At 41.7% G+C, this 18,660-nt stretch overlaps 1 protein-coding gene across 2 annotated transcripts; it reads left to right on the top strand.

The window, feature by feature from the left end:
* The first annotated feature begins 848 nt into the window (after nucleotides 1-848).
* fhl3b (four and a half LIM domains 3b) lies at nucleotides 849-17,917 on the top strand. 2 transcript variants are annotated; one of them, XM_070984892.1, is made up of 6 exons: nucleotides 849-1,019; nucleotides 11,673-11,851; nucleotides 13,606-13,780; nucleotides 14,765-14,934; nucleotides 15,544-15,730; nucleotides 17,250-17,917. In XM_070984892.1, exons 2-6 carry the CDS (start codon nucleotides 11,696-11,698, stop codon nucleotides 17,399-17,401), a joined length of 840 nt encoding a protein of 279 aa, XP_070840993.1. In that variant the 5' UTR covers nucleotides 849-1,019; nucleotides 11,673-11,695; the 3' UTR covers nucleotides 17,402-17,917. The 2 variants fall into 2 exon arrangements, with proteins under 2 accessions (XP_070840993.1, XP_070840994.1); XM_070984893.1 differs by having other exon boundaries at nucleotides 917-984.
* The last annotated feature ends 743 nt before the right edge of the window (nucleotides 17,918-18,660 follow it).

The following is an 18,660-nucleotide window of genomic DNA, read 5'->3' as shown; positions in this document are numbered from 1 at the left end:
GGCAGGATGCAGCCACAGCTGAAGCCTCTAATCGTCCCCAGACCTCCTGCTCACCACTGTGGAAAATGGAGGTCAATGAGAGGGAAAATGATATCTCGCTTTCCAGGACCCTGCAGTTTGCTCCTGACCACAGACGATTTCATATAACCAGAAAAACTCAGGAGAAACAAAAGACGAGAGAGTGAAAGACAATACGTGAGTGTGTGGGGGCACGAAGCTGCCCAGCATCCTCATCTGTGATGGATGGAAACTGGTAAACGGTACAAATTCAAATATTGAAGTCATTAATTTAGAAATCTTTTCATTGAAACTTTCTCCATCTCAGGTGAGAGCTACAAGATGCTGCTGAGAGCTCCGGGGGGAAATCCAGTAAGTAAACTTCAGTCAAACGTCTATTTTCAAGGTCAAGAAGGAAACTTTTGTATTGTAATAATACCTGCTACAACTACAGTTTATTGCTTCTAAATGCTAAAGCGATGCTGCACAAATATCAGCTCTCCTATACATAAATAATGTCCCCAAATGACTTTCATTGTGATATCATGTGAGATTAAAATGAGCACATTACACTCTCATCATTCAGCACTTCCATTGCTCCCGGTATTATTATGGGGATTTTCCATTTAGAGAGATAATAAAGTGGTTTACACGGGCAGCTGCGAGCACAAAGTCTACCATGTATTTAAAATATTCAGTGACATCCAAAAAACACACGAGTCCACCTTCTGTCAGCTTGAACTCGCCACAAGGTGAAGGAGAGGCAGAGGGAGTGGAAAGACAGCCGGAGGCCGAAAGGGGCGGCGTTTGGAGGACTGGTTTTGGTTTTACGCACCAGTCACAGATGCTTCAGTCAGTGGAAATCCGTCAGTGTGGAGCTCGCAGGAGACCACGAGGAGGATTTAATCATCTGTCATTTTATACGCCAGAGCAGCAGCAGCGGACTGCTCAGATCCTGCGCGGACGGACGGACGGACCGAGTCTCCGGTGAGCATCTCCAGAGGCTGCTGGTGCGCAAAGAGGTGCGTCTATGTTTCTACACTGCTTTACGCGGCTGGTATTTCAGCTTTGTAATGTGAACAAGTGGATGATAAGTTAATATTTAGAGTGTTTTGAAGAGTTCGCATAATCTCCCGAAGCTTTGGTGTCTGCTCCACTGAGGCGTGCACGGATCCTCACCTGCCTCCACCTGCTGCAAAACGGCGCATTACTGAAGCGTCAAACACATTTTGAAAACCTTTTCCCCAGTGTTAGTTCACACGGAGAGACTTTGAAATGAAAAAGCACCACTCTTTAATGAGAATTCCTCTATAAATCATAACCGGTAATTAAGGGTTAATAAGTCATTTAAAAAAGCTTTTTAGATCTGTCAAATGCCGTCAATGAGATATCTAGAAACGTGCTGCAGAGACTCTGGACAAAAATCCATTTATTAATGAGTTGATAACTGCATATTAGAATCTGAGGATCAGAGCATTTAATTTATTAATATCAGTGTCAGCAACAGCTATAACAACATCAAATTGGAACAGCTGCCTGCAGGATTTTCCCCAACCTGGCAACCCAAAGTTTGCTCCTATGAAAGACTTCTTATTGATCTTTGAAGCTTTAGTAAACAATTCATTAACAGTAAAGATATTAATAAATAAAATATTAGCCCATCGCAAAGAATTTCTTTGTGGTAATACACAAACTTAATTGAAAGAAAAATCAATCATGCATGAACCCTCCCACCCCCCCCCCACCCCCAGCCCCAGCCCCAAACATCCAGGATGGACCAGAAAGGATGTTCTTTCTTCAGAGTGAGGAAATAGTGGATGTTATTGGGGGTTGGGGGCCTGAACGGGGTCCAAAGTGAGTAACTGATACTGCGAATAAGCGCTGCGGCCCCGTTTTCAAGTAGGATTTATGAGAAAAAGAACAAGGAGGCCTTTGAGGAAACAATCCCTCGCTTTAATGTTTCAATCCCTCGAATTGGGTGGAACTCAAAATAAGGCCTCATGAAAGCTGAATATGTTGTGCAACCGTGTCTTTTTATTAAATGTACTTGGAGGCATGTTAGCAAGCCTTTCAGTCTTGTTGAGTTGGAGTGATGTCATGTCTCCTTCAGATTACAAATTTTCTGCTGGAGACTCAGCAAACCCCCCCCACCCCCCACCCCCCCCACCCCCCTCCGGCAGCGCTCATAGTTTCCATCACCGCACACCATCCCCACACCACCACCATGTTCCAATCCATTTGGGTGAAATTAATACACTCATTGAAGCAGTCCAGCTCGAGTTGCTTTCACTCCTTGAAGAAATGTGTGTGTGAGGGGGGGGTGCATTATTTTTTGTTTCACGCAGAAAGGAATTCCTGACTTTTGTCTTTTTTTAGAAAACAGAGGGCGGAAGAAAAATGCTGTTTTTGTTTGCTCTTTTTCTTCTTTTTCTTCTTCTTCTTCTTCTTCTTCTTCTTCTTCTCAGAGTCGGAACCGCACGATTTTGCCACGTTTTGACCACAGTCACATTCCTCTGAAATTCTTGCATTGGGCGAAGGTTGGGTCTGTGCACAATCACTGGAGACGAGCCAGAGACAAATAAAAACAGTTAGAGGAAGATGTTTTTGGATTGTCAAGCGACTGATGGTCATAAAATCAGAGTCTCATCATGACTCATCATCACCGTCTTTTCCATTTCCCATTGCTGCGGTTAAGCCTGGGAAGAGTTTTAAAGGAGTAGTTTGACATTTTGGTAAAGATGCTGATTTGCCTTCTTATTAACACCAGTTTTACCAAATATTCGGTACCCAGATGTTCTGGTTCCTCTGGGATCGTCCTGGTTTCGAGGTGGAATCTGTAAAATTCTAAAATGTCCAGTTTTCACAACGATTAAAACAATAATTTAAAAAATTATACAGGTTTTCATCGCTTACATAGACGATATCATGTTCTGTCCTTCTCATAATTATCTAACCCATTGGATAAAAACAGAAACAGTGCATCACAGACGCATCTGGATTCAACACTGATTTTTCTGTATGTGAATCAATCAATCAATCAGTCTGTCAAACCACAAATTATAATTTTTAGATTTCTGTTTTTGTTTAAACTAACGTGATATACGTTAATCAGTGAGCTTTAGGTCTTTGGATTTTGTTATCTTTGGACAGAGCCAGGTTAGCTGCTCCCTCCTACTTTGAGTCTTTATGCTAAGCTAAGATAACTCACTGCTCCGCTGTTTTTAGGCTTCAAAGTGGTATCAGTCTTCTCATCTAACTCTGGCAAAGAAAGCAAATAAGCGTGTTTCCTCGAAGGATTAAAGACTTCTTTCATCCCACATGTAGGGTACAGATTCTACTTCAGTTTGGACTAAATGCCCTTTTCAGGGGGCTAAATCTGTACTTTCTGCAGGTGTACAGTAAAGGCTGATTTTGACCACCGGTTCCTCTCTTTTTGTGTGCACAACCTGAAAACACTGACCTGTCAAAACGATTCTGTCTGAAACCAACCAGCCTTCCTGAAGCTCTCCAACACAAAGCTCTGAATCAAAGTCAAATAAATCCATCAGCAAACATGAACCAGAGACGGCAGGTCCAGCAGTCTCTCAGAAAACAAACACGTGTTAGCATTAACACCCAGGTCTTGACCTCTCCAGCGCCAGCTGGCAGCTGATGGGAGAATATGTTTACTTGTGTATTTGTTTTGGAGAATAGTGGTCGGTATTTAAGAACACTCAGTTTATTTGCATCAGTCAGTGTTCGCCTGCAAGTACAATCCAAGTGCAACAACTATGTGGCCAAAAGCAACTTTACTAAAAATACTTCACTTTAAGAGACTTCATGATCACACGTGATTCTAATCTTTTCAATCTTTCTTTCTGCTTTAACTCTTGTCTTTGTCATCAGAACGTTCAGACGTGTTCAGACGTGGGCGAGACTGAAATATCTCAACAACTACTGGATGCATTGGCATTAAATTCTGTACACACGTTCATAATCCCTACAGGAGGAATCCCAATCATTGCAGACTTCCTCTCTAAGACCCAAAACATCTACATTTTAATGTTCTGAACTTTGGTTTATGACTAACCACCCACAAAACTAATGACACTCCCATCAGCTTCAGATGTACTTTGTGTTTAGTGCTAATTAGCAAATGTTAGCATGCTAACATGCTTCACTAAACTGGTGAATGCTACACAAAAACTATGAGTGGAACTCTTGAGCTTTTTCCCACAGCTTTTAGCCACATCTCATGGTCTTCCTCTGTGGATAAAGACACATGACTGAAGATCCACATGAAGTCACGTGACAACCGAGCAAACATCATCCACTGAAGAAGACCATGAGATGTGTGACAGCTCAGCAGCTGGAAACTACACATTTAATCCCATGGAAATTATTTGGATGTTATACATCTTTAAAATAAAGCATTTTAGTAAAACTATGCAGTGTGTGAAAAGAAATCAGAGAAAAGCTCAAAAGTGTAGTTTTTTCTTCCTGCCTCAGTAATCATCTTGTGACCCCGGTGGGGGTCCTGACCCCCATGTCGGGAACCGTCGTATCAGGCCACTGTGTGTGAAGTCTTCTCATGGTGGTGGCTTGTTTACTTGTTGTCTGACTGAGACCTGTTTGTCGGTTTAGTCGACAGTTGCAGAGGTGAAACTGCAGCTGCAGCCCACATTGTTTCACTGGATAAACAAACAGGCAGCTGGAGGCTCATAAAACAAAGCCAGACATGTACTCTGTCTTTAAAGGTGCTTCATTCCCTCATGTTAAAGGCTTAGTGTTACAGGTTATGTGTCATTAATATCCAACGATACTGATCGTGTTCTGGTTTTAGTGGAGTTCAGTGTGGATGATGTTGGGCTAAACTAAGTGAACTTTACAGCCTGACAGTTTTTTATCATTTTCACATTCAAATAACAAGAATAACTTCACATTTATGCCGACTCAGTATCTCACGATAACATCAGCATTTAAGAAAAGCAATTCATCCTGATAAGATCTTTAATCAGAGAAGACCAAATGTACATTGTGTGTTTGTTTTGATTTGGGTGTTCAGCTGAAATGGAGCATGTGATCTACAAAGCCAGACTTGTATCCTACTTTTAAGAGCACTCCTTATTCGCTGTTACAGGTTTAATGTCAGTTTAATTGTCAGTAATACCTGACCACACTGATTGTGTTACGATTTTAGGATTTCGCTTAAAAAGCTGCAGCTGTTTTTCATGTTCAAGTCGCCAAAATGACGTTTCAGATCTGCCAGCTCAGCATCTCAGAATATCCTCATTGTTTAAAACAGCAAGAAGTAATTCACCCTGAGGAGATCTTTAATCAGCGACGACAAAATGCACAATGTGCATTCATTTTGATTTGTGTGCGTGCAGCTGAAATTGGCCTTGTGATCTGCAGGAAGCCGCACCACATTGAGCATCTTTGTGCTGGGGATGAAAGGCAGCGCAGTCATCTGACGGCCATGAGAGACCGTCCTGTTTTTCTTTTTTTCTGTAACAGTTTATAGCTGCAGCCATGAGGGTGTCACTTTTCCTTCAGTGCTGCAGGGCTCCTCTGTTGTTAGCATGTATTGTGCCTCTGTCAATATTCCCATTCACCTTCTCAAATCCAGGTTATGCAACCCAGGAGTCACACAATATGAGGCCTGTTCTGAGCTTCAGAGGCTGTTCAAGTACCCTAATCCATTTCACGGGAATAAACAATAGTGGTAATTAAAAACCAACTTTATTATACGCTTTCCTGTTTTATGTGAATGCACACACAGTTTAGGTTATTTAGTGAGTGTCACAACAAAAGAGAAGGTAGTGATTGTCAGTTAAAGCATTAAGAGAGTGAGCCTGCAGCCGCACTAGCAGCCCTGTAAAGCTGCTCATGTCCTATTGTTTAGACGGTCATAACGAGCAATGTCAAAAATCTCTGAGTGGTAGCAAAAGTAGCTGATTCGGGTTATTTAAATAATGTGACTACATGGTTAGCATCTAGGAATACTGCATGAATGCTCCCAAATAAGAGTAATACAAGTTTTTTCCTCGTGCTGCTGACATGAATGCAGCTTGAGACCCAGTGGTGCTTTGAGCTAATTGCTAACATCAGTATGCTAACATGCTCACAGAGATAATGTGAACATGCAGGTAAAATGTCTACCATGTGTTCACCTTGTTAGCATGCTAACATTTGCTAATTAGCACAACACAAAGTACAGCTGAGGCTGTTGGGAATCTCATCAGTTTTGCAGGTCATAAACCAAAGTATTTGACCTGATGATGGTGCCAGATAAAACACCTTCACAGTCGTTACAGTTCATCCTGAGGGGACCATGAATTTCGTGGGAATCCATCCAGTAGTTGTTGGGATTTTTAAAGTCATGGACCGTCATCTACTTTAATGTCTGAACCACTTTGCTAACGAGACTAAAAACCCAGTTTGTTACCCACTTTTAACTGCCCCAACGTTCCCAGGTCTTCAGTAGGTGTTAGAGTAAAAAAGAGAAAGCAGTGATTGTAAGTTCAAGCTTGACAGAGTTTGCAAGCCATCAAAAAAGTCTTTATTAAAACATACAGGAGGGCGTGCGGCTCTGATTCTGGTGCCTGTTGCAGAGAGGCAATGTACAGTAACAGCGTCAACCCAAAAAAGGCCCTGAGGCTGTTTTATAATGCATGAATTGATATTTTGTGGCTGTGACAGATTTAACACTTACCTACATATTTGTTCCACTAAATTTTATTACGTGTGACAGCGGTTTTCATCATGGAATAATCTGGTTTGTAAACCTCAGACACAAGTCTAAATTCCTGCACTGGGAAAATAAACACTAACACCCAGCAGCAGCTCTCATGGCTCGCAGAGTTCCTGGCTCCGGTCGTAAGAAGCTGTCAGGTTGTTGAGGAGTAAAACAGCAGCGAGCCATGAAGGGACATGAGACAGGAGGCCTGGTGGCTGGTCCTGGGAGACAGTTGCCATTTGGCCGCTACTACAAAGCTCTGAGAGCCAAGTGACTCCGGTAAATCTCTCACGGGACACATAGTGTATCAGGGAAGAATTCAACATGTCCACTCATCAAGCTGAATTGTGGGCTTGAATAGCTTCAGCAGCCTTGCTGCTCGAGAGAGAGCACTTATACAGGATGGATGACTGTTTGGTTAAATGTCTCGTGGTAAGGAGGAGAACAGGGGTGACAAGTATTCCTGGGTGCGGTCCAGAAGAACACCTGTAGAGTAACCTGGACGCCTCTTAAAGAAGGTGCTGACGACATGTGAGCCAGCGTTTTAGGCTATTAATGTCAGACACTCTGGATGGTGTGAAGATGAACAGCTGCTGAACGCATTTTGACTTGCAGTCGGTTGTGCCCTCAAAGCGAGACATATGGAAGCAAATAATGGCAGATTTTAAACCGTATAAATAAAAATAGGTTTGATGTAACTATTCAAAAACTATATTAAAATTGTTCAAATTCAATTAGCTAATTTTGATGTGGTTGCTGAAATTGGACAGCGCTGTTACGTTAGTGACATTTTTTCTTCATTAAAAAATACAGGTTATTAGCTTAGCTTAGCATAAACACTGGGAGCAGGGGTAAACAGCTAGCCTGGCTAGAAACTATATATATATGATTAGATAAATATGATTAAACATAGGCGATTAAACATGTTAATAAGTAACTTTTAGGCATTTTTTATCCACGTCTCTTCTGCTTCCACTCTTTATCTAAGCTAAGCTAATCGCCTCCTTTGTTTTGCTCCGTATTTAACGCTCCATTTTCTACAGTAAGTGAGTCTTATCATATTTTCCTATTGTGTGGCTGACCTTAAACTTATAATGGATTGTCCTGTAGGAACCATAAAATTTTATTTTCAACAATGATGGACTTTAATTTAATTGGATGAATTCAACGACAGACAACAGCTGGAGACCACAAAATGTGTTCGCAGATGTTGTGGCTCAGGAAGAGAAACATAAAGCTCAAAACCTGGAAGACTATGTCCGGAAGGAAAGCCATTGTTCTATCACTGCCTTCATCGTAGACATGGATGGACGAGAATAGAAACCCAAACCTCTTTAGACATTTTTGGAGGGAAGTTGGTCTGATTTCGCCATCCAGACAGCAGTCTGACAGAAAGCAGACATAGGATGTGATGTTTTGTCTCAGTTTGGTTTTCCACCTTGTTTTGTTGACCTAGTTTGATGGCCTTGAAGAGGAAGCAGCGCTGTTATCTGGAGGGATGTACAGCACGAGGGATGTCCTCGGTGTTAACATGGCATTGGGAGAATAAGTCTCTAAATGAGCTGCGGAGGACAGGGAGTTTCTGCTTCTGGCACTGGCTTTAGCACATGATTGAGAGCAGACTGTGTTTATCTTTTTTTATGTTTATCTGAAATTGGTGCATCATTGGTTATTAGAAACAAAGTATGTGATAGCAGTCAGACATAAGGAATGTAAACCGCACTTTCAAGACGACTCCTTAACGGACCAGATGCAAATACTTGGAGGTTACATAGCATGAAGCGCAGCACCTGAAAGGTTCAGCGTTGAGCAGTGGGGAACCTTCGTTTAATTGTAACCAGCTTCATAACAACCTCAAAAACAAGTGGTCGTCATCGGTTGGCGCCGAGCTCTGGGTCATCTCATCGTTTCTACCAAGCCAGTGACGTCTTCCACCGCTGAGGAGAGGAAGACTCGGCTCATTCCTCGATCCGTCGGGGATCTTTCAAAGCCATGCGGTTTCTCAGCTGCACTTTGTTGAACACACCTCCTCTTTTCTGACATTGAAGAAACATGTCAAAGCCACCCTTTGCCCAAAATAGGCAGCCAAATTATAAACAATGACTGTTTCCATGTGAAATACTTTAGTGTCTGCTTTTGTAAATGTTCCAGATGCTGTGATCCTGAGCATGAACATATACCCAAACTCTGCAGACTTACCCACAATCTTCATCCACACTGTATATATCTTCCTGAGCTACCACAGGAGGGTATTTTAACCTCCCACACCTCATTTCCTCGCTCATTTCCCTTTGCTGCTGCAGACCATGGGGTCACATACCCTGCTCATGCCTCACTGTGTTCAGTAGCAATGACGGGATGATGGTATTGTCCATGTGCGCTGCTTTATTTCCGCCTGTCTTTCCTCTGTTCAGTCATTTATTTAGGAAAAGTCTCTTGAAATGCATCATCTTGTTTTAAAGAGGCTCCCAGTCTCACACAGCCAGACCAGATGTTTTAGCACTGTGTCAGTGCTGGGGGAAGGTCTTTACTGATCATTATTATTCTGTTATATGGGAAAATGCTCTAGCTTATTTGTATTTCTTTAAACCAATGACAGGCATCTTGGGTGGCACTAAACCCAAGATTCAGCGACAGTGCTGTAAAATAGTGTCGGGGGAGGAACTTGTTTTGGTGGAACAAGCCATTAAAATGGCAAAATATCTGCAAAAGAACCAAGCAGGCCTTCCTTTTTGCACAATCCAAATCTTTGTCAAAACTTGCCATTTTCAGGTTGCTTGGAAGTTATTCTCGGTTCACGTAGCGACTTATACCAAGAGCCTATCTCCTGTAAGTCATTACATTTTACCAACTGCTTTCGGTCAAAAGTTGTCCAGAAGTTAAATTTGGGAGAAACTTGGTGGACATTTATTTATTTAGAAGTCAAAGTTTTATAAAACTATTTTTTCAACAGCATTACAACGACTGCATTTCAGTAACTACACACTGAGATCACTGCTATATAAACAAACTTTACAAAGCAGCCCAGCTTTTTTTGTCTACAAATGACGATAAAACCACTTTTGCCGAGCATTGTCAATTTGAACCCTGTTGTTGTCTCATTCTAATTTCTTGCTCGCCGATGTGTGGCTTTCAGCTGCATTCCTGATGGGCCAAAAACCAAAAGCACAAAGAACCAAAAGCTTCTCCTCTGAGTCACATTTCTCCTAAGAGCCAATGTTGGGTCATTGATGAGCCAGAAATTCAATATTTATCTTCATGGTCAATATGATGACAGATGACAAAGACGTGCGTGGAGTTAAACTTGAGTTAAACTTGGAGAGCGACCCCATTTCCCCAGTGGGATTGTTTTCAGTGTCATGCAGCCAGGCAAGACATTAAAAGCTCCTTAATGAGACAACTGAGATTTAAAAGATTAAAAGATTTTTATGAGAAACTCTGGTCGAGTTAAAACTTGGACAAAGTTGTGCTTTTGGAGGAAACCCTGCTGAAGTTAAAAAGTGTCCTGGGAGATGTTTTTGTATTTGTTGGTAGTTTGGAGTCAGACAAACCAGTTGTCCTCTGAAACAAAAGGGTCCAGGCTTATTGTGACACAAGTGCTCTGTGTAAAGTGACTGCAGTAAACAAGCAGTGGTGATTTTGTAAGAAGCCCTAGTAATTTTCCAAGTCAGATATAATCATCCCTATGAAACATTCACAGCTGTTATAAAGTGCAATGCATTGTCAAGATCATGGTAAATTTGCAGTGATTAAACATCTTGATGGCAGTTTTTTTTGAGAGAGATTTGAGAGAAAGTCATGGACACAAGGAATAGACTAGATAAATGAGTGGTATTGCCCTTTAACCTCAAGCCAAACAGATGAAAAAGCCCTGGAGACAGCCTTTGAAATAGAGAACGCTGTTTCAGTTCAGCTCCCAACAATTAATGTTGTTTAGTTGTTCTTTCTCGATGCCAAACCGCCGTGGGGGGTTTCGGGTAAGAATGAGGGGGAGGAAGACAAAGAGCGTTCACTTATTAGTGAGTTATGATGAAACAGGAGAAGCAGTTATATCATTACTGGACTGATTTACAATAAGTCAGCCATAACTCTTGAGTTAAAGTGCTCACTCAGCCCTTTCTTTGTTTGCAGGAAATAATTTCTGGATGTGGAACAATTTGAATAATATTTAACCGTTAACTGCAGTTAGATGCCTTTCAGTAAACCACCTCCTTTTCTTGCATGTTAGAGGTTAATGCTAACAGGTCTGTAAATGATTCTGTTTTCGCCAGTTTCACCACTTTTTCAGCCTCCTCATCCTCTGAGACTCTGGTCATCTCTTTTCTCCAGAGAGCATTCTTCCACCTTAAATCACCTCCTGCATCACCTCCTGTCTCATGGCATCCCTCAGGGCTCAGTGCTCAGTCCTCTCATGTTCGTTCTCTACATGCTCTCTCTTGGTAACACCATCCGTTGTCTCTGTGTCCACTGCTATGCTGATGATGTCCGGCTTTATATTTCCATTAAATCCATCCTCACTGCAACCCATCACCGAAATTAAACCAAGGAGGCAAGCCGGCTTTCTCAAACTTAAACTGTGCTCAATACGATATGATCATCACTGGTCCCAAATCCCTCAAAACCATTCACAACATCTGCCTTGCCATCGATAACTCCCCTCTGTAACTCCCCATACATCTGTATCATTTATAATTCTTATTCTTCTCTCAGATCTTTCTAACTTACCTTGTGAAGCGTCCTTGACTGTCTTTTGGTTTTTTAGGTGAGAAAATGTTTTTTCTCCCATTTCTGTCCCTCATGTTGGTCGTTACTTCCTAGCTGTATATCCAAAAACTGTCTGCCTCCCTTCATCCTGCTCTTGCTCTCTGTCTTACTAATCTCACTTCTCCTCCTTCCTGCGCTGTCTTCTTGCTGATAGCGAATGCTAAACTGCGCCTGTGAATTCTCTGTTTTGCAGGAAGTCAGCCAGAGAAAGACATCATGAGTGACCAGTTCAACTGCAAGAACTGCAAAGAGTCCCTGTGTGGACGCAAATACATCCAGGTGGAGGACAATCCTCACTGCATCCCCTGCTACGACCGCCTGCATGCCAACACCTGCCAGGAATGTAAAGAAATCATCGGTCATAATGCCAAGGTGAGCTGAACTTGCACAGTGCTGGGAAGTAATAAAGTACATTTATGCAACTATTGTACTTAAACTTCTAAGAATAGTGAAAAATGCCCGTCAAAGTTTGCTTGAGTTGTTGGTTTGATCAACAGTCCAGAATTCAAAGATATTTAGTTTACAATTATTTAAAACAGGAAAAAGCAGCAAATCCTCCTCTGAAACCAGCAAATAGTTGGCATTTCATTGAAAAATGTTGATTCATCATCCTTAACAAGTAGTTTTACTTTTGGTAATAATATTACTTGGGTACTTTTACTCCAGTAATGCTATAAGCACAGGGATTTACTTATAGTAGAATATTTTTACATTGTAGTATTGCTACTTTTACTCAAGAAATGATGGACTGCATTATGATCAATTTCTCAGTTTTTCATGAAGTGCTTTTACAAACTGGCTGCATTCCTAGAAAACATAACTCTACTAGAACATCAAATTGTCTGTAATCCGCTTTAAATTTCCTGAAAGTTGTCATTAGTTAAAATTAAAAACAGTGTCCTGAAGGAAACACCCACAGACGCCATGAGGCCATCAGCACCCTGTGAATTATGGGCTCCCTGTGAGGGACCAGCCGTAAATTATGCTCCTGCTTGCTTTGGCCGTCCCTCCTCCACACAAGACATAACAACATTCATCCTTCATCCCTCGCTGTCCCTCTGCTTTAGTTGTTTCTTTTACTGTGAAACTCCACGCCTCAAAAATAAGTTTTTCTCCCACCGTTCAATGAGGCCATTTATCACAGAGTTCGCTTGAACTGCAGATGAACTGGAACACAAGCAGCTGTGAGAAGAGCAAATCACAAAGTGGGTTATTCTGATTTTTAAGATGAAGAAAAGGGTACGCTCAAAAATGTCTCAGGGCGCCGTACAAAGGTAATTTTGGGTTTAGTCTGCTGTGTCGGCAAACATCCAAAACTCTTACGTGACCTCGTGCAGGAAACTGAATCCTGTGGTTGACCTCTGACCTCCAAGCAGAGCTTAAAGTTCAGGATAAATTGCTTGAGTTCCTGTATTATTCACTGTTAAAGGATGAGGGTGTTCCGCCATATTTTTCTTATTATCAACAAAATCCATAAGAAGACCAAAACCAACAATACATTTAGTCCATTTCTCAATTATTTCTGACGTTGTAGCTCTCACCCAAAGCCCACTGGTTCCTACTAAAGACAAAAAAAATGCAAAGGGACGTCCTCGAAGAGCTGGGCACTGTAGTTTTAAGCAACCCTCACTCAAACAGGTTTAATTGGTGCATATGGTACTACTTTCAGGCGCAGATTAACACACATTTGGTATGTGGGATTGACTCAGAATCTCAACTCAAAAACTCAAACTCAAAAAATCTGGTACCTGCAGTTGTTGCAGGCCTGTAATCAACCCATCCAATCACTTCATTTGGCTTGAATGAAATGATTGGATGGTCTAGCTTCCTGTCTACCTTTGTACCTGCCTACCTGTCTCCAGGTAGCCACTTATTGCGCATGACTGGAGTCTCCCACAGGGTTATGCAGATATATTGCTAAAGCTAAAGTGAGCTAGTCACACAAGAAAAGAAGAGAAAGTGCAGTCAGAATCTACCTATACCTATACCTATACCTATACCTATACCTATACCTATACCTAATCTATGCGAACACGCAAATTAGCCGGCTGTGAGTAACAACAGCCATGTTTGTTGTTTACATTCTTTATGATAATGTGATGCACTGCGCTCTCCTCTTCCTCCAGGAGCTCTTCTATGAGAACAGACATTACCACGCACACTGTTTCCGCTGTTTCCGCTGTGACCGCTCTCTGGCAGACGAGCCCTTCACCAGCCAGGGTGACGCGCTGGTGTGCAGCGACTGCTACTGCAACGAGTTTTCCTCCAAGTGCGCGGCCTGCGACAAGACAGTCATGCCAGGTAGTGATAGTAAAGACTAGCTGTGTCACTTTTACCCACAACACCAAGATCCCAAACGTCCTTGGGGACAGATTATTGAGTAATCTCTCAAATAGTCTTAAAGTTCACACCCTGTCTGTGCAGGGATAAAGAGGCTAATGAGTTTTTGTTATCTGGGGTGTGACAGCTTAGATGTGACAGAATGATTACTTCCTTGCTCTGCTGAAAATATCTCCCAGCAGGGTTTTCAGCTCGGGGCGCTGTGACGACACGAGTGCTGCAGTGGTGTCGGATGACTGAAAATTACCCGGGCCTGTGGGTAGTGTGGGATATTATAACTCACCAGTTCTTTTCTGAACTGAGCGGTCATTTTCTTCAGTTTCTGCTCAGCCTGGAATGCCTTTAAAAGCTGCTGCCCTCTCTCGTTTTCTCAAAAGTGAAGCCAAGTTCAAGTTCAAGACACCGTCATGGCTTTTCAGCCTCATTTCAGGCCCCAAAAGTCGTAAGGCAAGGCCAGTGATTAAAGGATCTGACGTCCAGTTTCATAAGCATATCTGGCTCCTGACTTTTGTAAAGCTCTGAAGTGAAGCATGTGTTTATGAACAGGGGAGTGGACAAACAGCCACTTATGAAATGCTTAAAACTGTAAATTAAATAAAAAGCAGTGTTCGGATGCTGTGCAGCCGTGTATCCCAGCCGGGGAATTGCTTTATTACAGCTTTTCACATTGTTTTGATTGAAGATAAGCTGATGTAATTGTACAGTGCTGGAGGGCTGTGTAAGAACAGGTTTATCCGTCACACTGAATCATCACTTTTGGTCTTCTCAGTCTTCGCATGAGCGCTATCGGATTTCATTCCAGCTTATAGTTACAGCAGAGATCAAAGGAGTGCCCGAAGTGACACACGGGTTTGCAAATGTCAGCGAACATTTCAACAAACAATCACGAACGTCTCAGTTTCCGTCTTGGTCTGCTCCCTCTGATCCGCTCTTTTTGTCTGACAGGATCGAGGATGTTGGAGTACGGTGGCTCGGCGTGGCACGAGGACTGCTTCATGTGTCACGGCTGCGAGAAGCCGATCGGCGCCGAGGCCTTCATCCCAGACAAAAACAACTACTACTGTGTGCCGTGCTACGAGGGCAGGGTTGCTCCTCAGTGCAGCCACTGCAAACAGGTGAAACAGGCCTCACGTACAGCACAATGGCTGATGTTTACCTTCAATAAACACTTCTTAAAAATGACTGTAGGGCTGCAACTAACAGCCATCAGTCCAACACCTAAAGATATCCAGTTCACGATAAAACACAAGCAGCAAATCCACACAACTGAGACTTAGAACCAGAGAGAGAACCAGAGAGAGAGACTTAGAACCAGAGACCTCTTCCTTAATTGTTGGTTTCTTTGTAGATAAAAGAGCTTGGTCTGTACCAGCTCTATATGGAAAGTGTCCTGAGACAACTTCTGTTGTGATTTGGCGCTATACAAATAAAATTGAATTGAATTGAATTAATTCTCATGTTCAATTAGCCCATAAAACTTAAATGTTTTGTAAACATGCAGGTGTAAGGTTAAAGACTAAGCATGGGACAAAATCTACAAGAAGAACTGAGCAGTTAGCATGAGCAGTACCACCCACTGAAGCTCAAACTTTATCAACAGAAACCAAATGAAAAAGCCAACAGAGACATCACAGCGGTAACAACTCTGCACCAAAATGTTTCCACTAAACAATTGTCTTGACTCATCATGTTTTACTCACACAGTCTGTGTTTGTGTGCTGCAGGCTCTGACTAAAGGAGGGGTGACCTACAAGGACGAGGTGTGGCACAAAGAGTGTTTCCTCTGCACGGGCTGCAAAGCTCCTCTGGCCGGCCAACCTTTCACCTCGCAGGGAGAAAGTCCATACTGTGTCAAGTGTTTCAGCAGCCTGTATGCCAAAAAGTGTGCCGGCTGCAAAACGGCCATCACAGGTCAGTGACATGTGCAAGACCACGGAGGAAACTCACCAGTCTGTTGGTTAACATGGCAGGTTGAAGCAAGATAACATGGTTCAGTTCAGTTTTGTTATTTATCATCTTCCCCTTTGGTCCAAAGATTCCTGTCTGTCTCAAGTATCTACTATCAGTAAAATGCCAAAAGAATTATCTTCAACAAACAGGTGTAGGCAGTCAGGTGAGTCAGGTTTTATGTGTAGGCTCTTATCCTTCCTGTGTGGTATGCATATCCTCTTCTTGTGTTGTATGGTTTCTTCATATTGTCCAAAGAAGTGATTTCACAATATAAAAGCCTTGACATGTTGTGTTTCGCCTGTTGACTGCGGCACTAGAAAATGTTGGTTTTATTAGTATTGTATAGTTAATATTGTGGACTTGTTAGAACAGTTCGTTAGTTATACATCCAATACTAATCAAGCAACATTATCATTCATTTGGAGTCATGTTTCTGGACACCATTTATCAAAAGAGAGTTCCATATTCACTCTCTGTCACGCTCTGTTTTGGTCTCCACCATCTCCTGAGGGAAATATCTGACTCTTTAACTTCAAGCTTTCATTGATATAAATATAGATATTTTTGTAGATAAATATATCATAAATTGGAGAAACGTCCAAACATACTATTAGAAAAAACATGAAAATATTAAGTTTCTGTGGTATTGTTATCCGTTTTTATTGAACTTGGATGAGGGTCATGCTGTGGTCCTATTGTGTTTTCCAGTTAATAAGTCCCAGATACAGTCATCTGCAAGCATCTAGTTGCCAAAAAATTCAGACGGAAAAAATACTCTTCTACTTCAGTGTGTTCAAGATTCTATTACTCAATGCCAGTAGTGCTTACAGCAATTGTTACTGCTGGGGATAAAAGTTCAGAGTGTTACCTCTCAAAAGAGACCAAAACCATGCATGTGCACCAAATGATCAAGAACAGCTATCAGTTTAGGCTCATTTTTACTGGAATGGTAATTGTCGTTTGATACAACGTTATTATGAATACATCAGTTATAGCCACTTTAAAGACACTTAATGTAGGTAGTTCCAACCTGGTGACACAAACACAAGCATCCTGCAAACAAACCGCAGGCTGAACCAGTTTCCACCAGAACTGCAAAAACAAAGACGTTTAAAAGGCGCCATAATCACATAAAAACCTTGGCTTTAAATGAGCACAGAGGAACAAGACAGTTAAAGAAAAGACAGTTTAAGTACAGCAAAGGCCATTATCGTCTTCATCTAATCTCTTTGTGCTGTTGGCAAAGAAAACTTAAATGAGAACTTGAATTAGATGCTTTTCACCACAACTATGAACTAGAACACCAGCAGGTTGACAGAGCTGGCAATGTTTTGTTATGGTTTCTGCCAACTGCTGATGTTATCTTGAATTCATGTATGTCATTCCTGCAATGTTACAAGGCTGTTATTAGACCCTGTTTTCCACGCCTGGTAATACATTCCTTCATTAGCTGCTCATGTGCTGTGTTTGTGTCTCACAGGGTTCGGAGATGGGAAGTACGTTTCTTTTGAGGACCGGCAGTGGCACCAGCCATGCTTTAAGTGTTCACGATGCTCTGTGTCGCTGGTGGGCTCTGGCTTTTTCCCTGACCGCGACCAGATTCTGTGCACAGACTGCAACAATGACGACTGACCAACACTGACTACACCTGCACAGCAAACATCAAAACACTGCTGAGCCCAGCAGAAAAAACTAAAACCTCAGCCATGCACATGAACACTGCAATATTACTAATTCACTCACAGTGGAAAGCTGATACAAAGCTCAGTATTTACACCTCAAAACTCTAGTCCGCTTTTAGCACATTGAAATGTATGTATAAATTCTGCAGAAATGTCCTGTGATTGTGTACGACTTGTTTTTCTTTATTTTATATGTTTTGCACATCAAAGACTAGATAAATATACTAAAGATACATGTAAACCTTTAAATTAAGCTGTACGTTTACTCAAAAAGGAGGTAATGCAGCATTTTATAACACTTTTCCTTCATGACTGCTAGATAGAACCAAAATTTGAATGTTATGCTTGTATGCTATGCTTTGTTAAAAACAATATCACATCCGCTTCTTCCACTGCTTGCTGTATGTAAACGTATTTTTTGAAAAATCTTAACTGGCATACATTCAATAAAATGTCATAAAACAAAGGGTTGTGTATAAATCTATTAATAAATGGGATGTTTTTCCATATGACCTGAACACAATATCCTCACAGTGTCAGTTAGCCTTTCAAGTTGTTAGCATCTGCACACAGAGGTGTTTAATACTTTTACCTTTGCTCATATCTTTTCCCTCTTCAGAGTTATTTAGTAAATTTTGGAGCTCTAACAAGACTAAGAGTTTACAGCCATGCTAGTGGCGCTGTGAGGCTGGACTTACATTACACAGTAATGCTTTGAGCTAGGTGCTAACATTAGCATGCTAACATGCACACAATGACAATGCTAACTGATATGCTGATGTTTAGCAGTTATGAGGTTTACCATGTTCACCATATTAGTTTAGCATGTTAGCAGGCTAACATTAGCTGATTAGCACAGAGCACAAAGTACAATTAATAAGAATGTTGTTGATTTTTCAGGTTTCCTGAAAGGGACATGAATGAGATAGTGATTCACTAACTGTTGTTTCACTCAAAAGTACAAATGTCAAGCTTACTGTGGTGCTAGAGGAAAAGCCAGGGGGTCGCCTCAGTCTTAGGACACAACATCTGGGAACCATGAAAACCTGAACCAACTTTCATGGAGATACATCCAACAACTGTTGAGATATTTCCGTTAGCAACACACATAGTTAGCAACACAGCTAACATGGCTAAAAACCACCTGAGTAGTGGTCACAATGTGAAACCATTTGTGAATCACTGCTCAAATAATACACTCACAAATGC

The sequence above is a fragment of the Chaetodon trifascialis genome, chromosome 17 (assembly GCF_039877785.1).
Source record: "Chaetodon trifascialis isolate fChaTrf1 chromosome 17, fChaTrf1.hap1, whole genome shotgun sequence".
In the NCBI taxonomy this organism is placed as follows: Eukaryota; Metazoa; Chordata; class Actinopteri; order Chaetodontiformes; family Chaetodontidae; genus Chaetodon; species Chaetodon trifascialis.
The sequence above is the reverse complement of the archived record's forward strand: the minus strand, read 5'-3'. Positions and strand labels throughout refer to the sequence as shown.

Coding starts and splice junctions, on each gene's coding strand:
- fhl3b (XM_070984892.1), top strand. CDS start 11,696: ATGAGTGACCAGTTCAACTGCAAGAACTGCAAAGAGTCCCTGTGTGGA. Junction 13,781..14,764: donor CGACAAGACAGTCATGCCAG/GTAGTGATAGTA, acceptor TTTGTCTGACAG/GATCGAGGATGTTGGAGTAC. Junction 15,731..17,249: donor CTGCAAAACGGCCATCACAG/GTCAGTGACATG, acceptor TGTGTCTCACAG/GGTTCGGAGATGGGAAGTAC.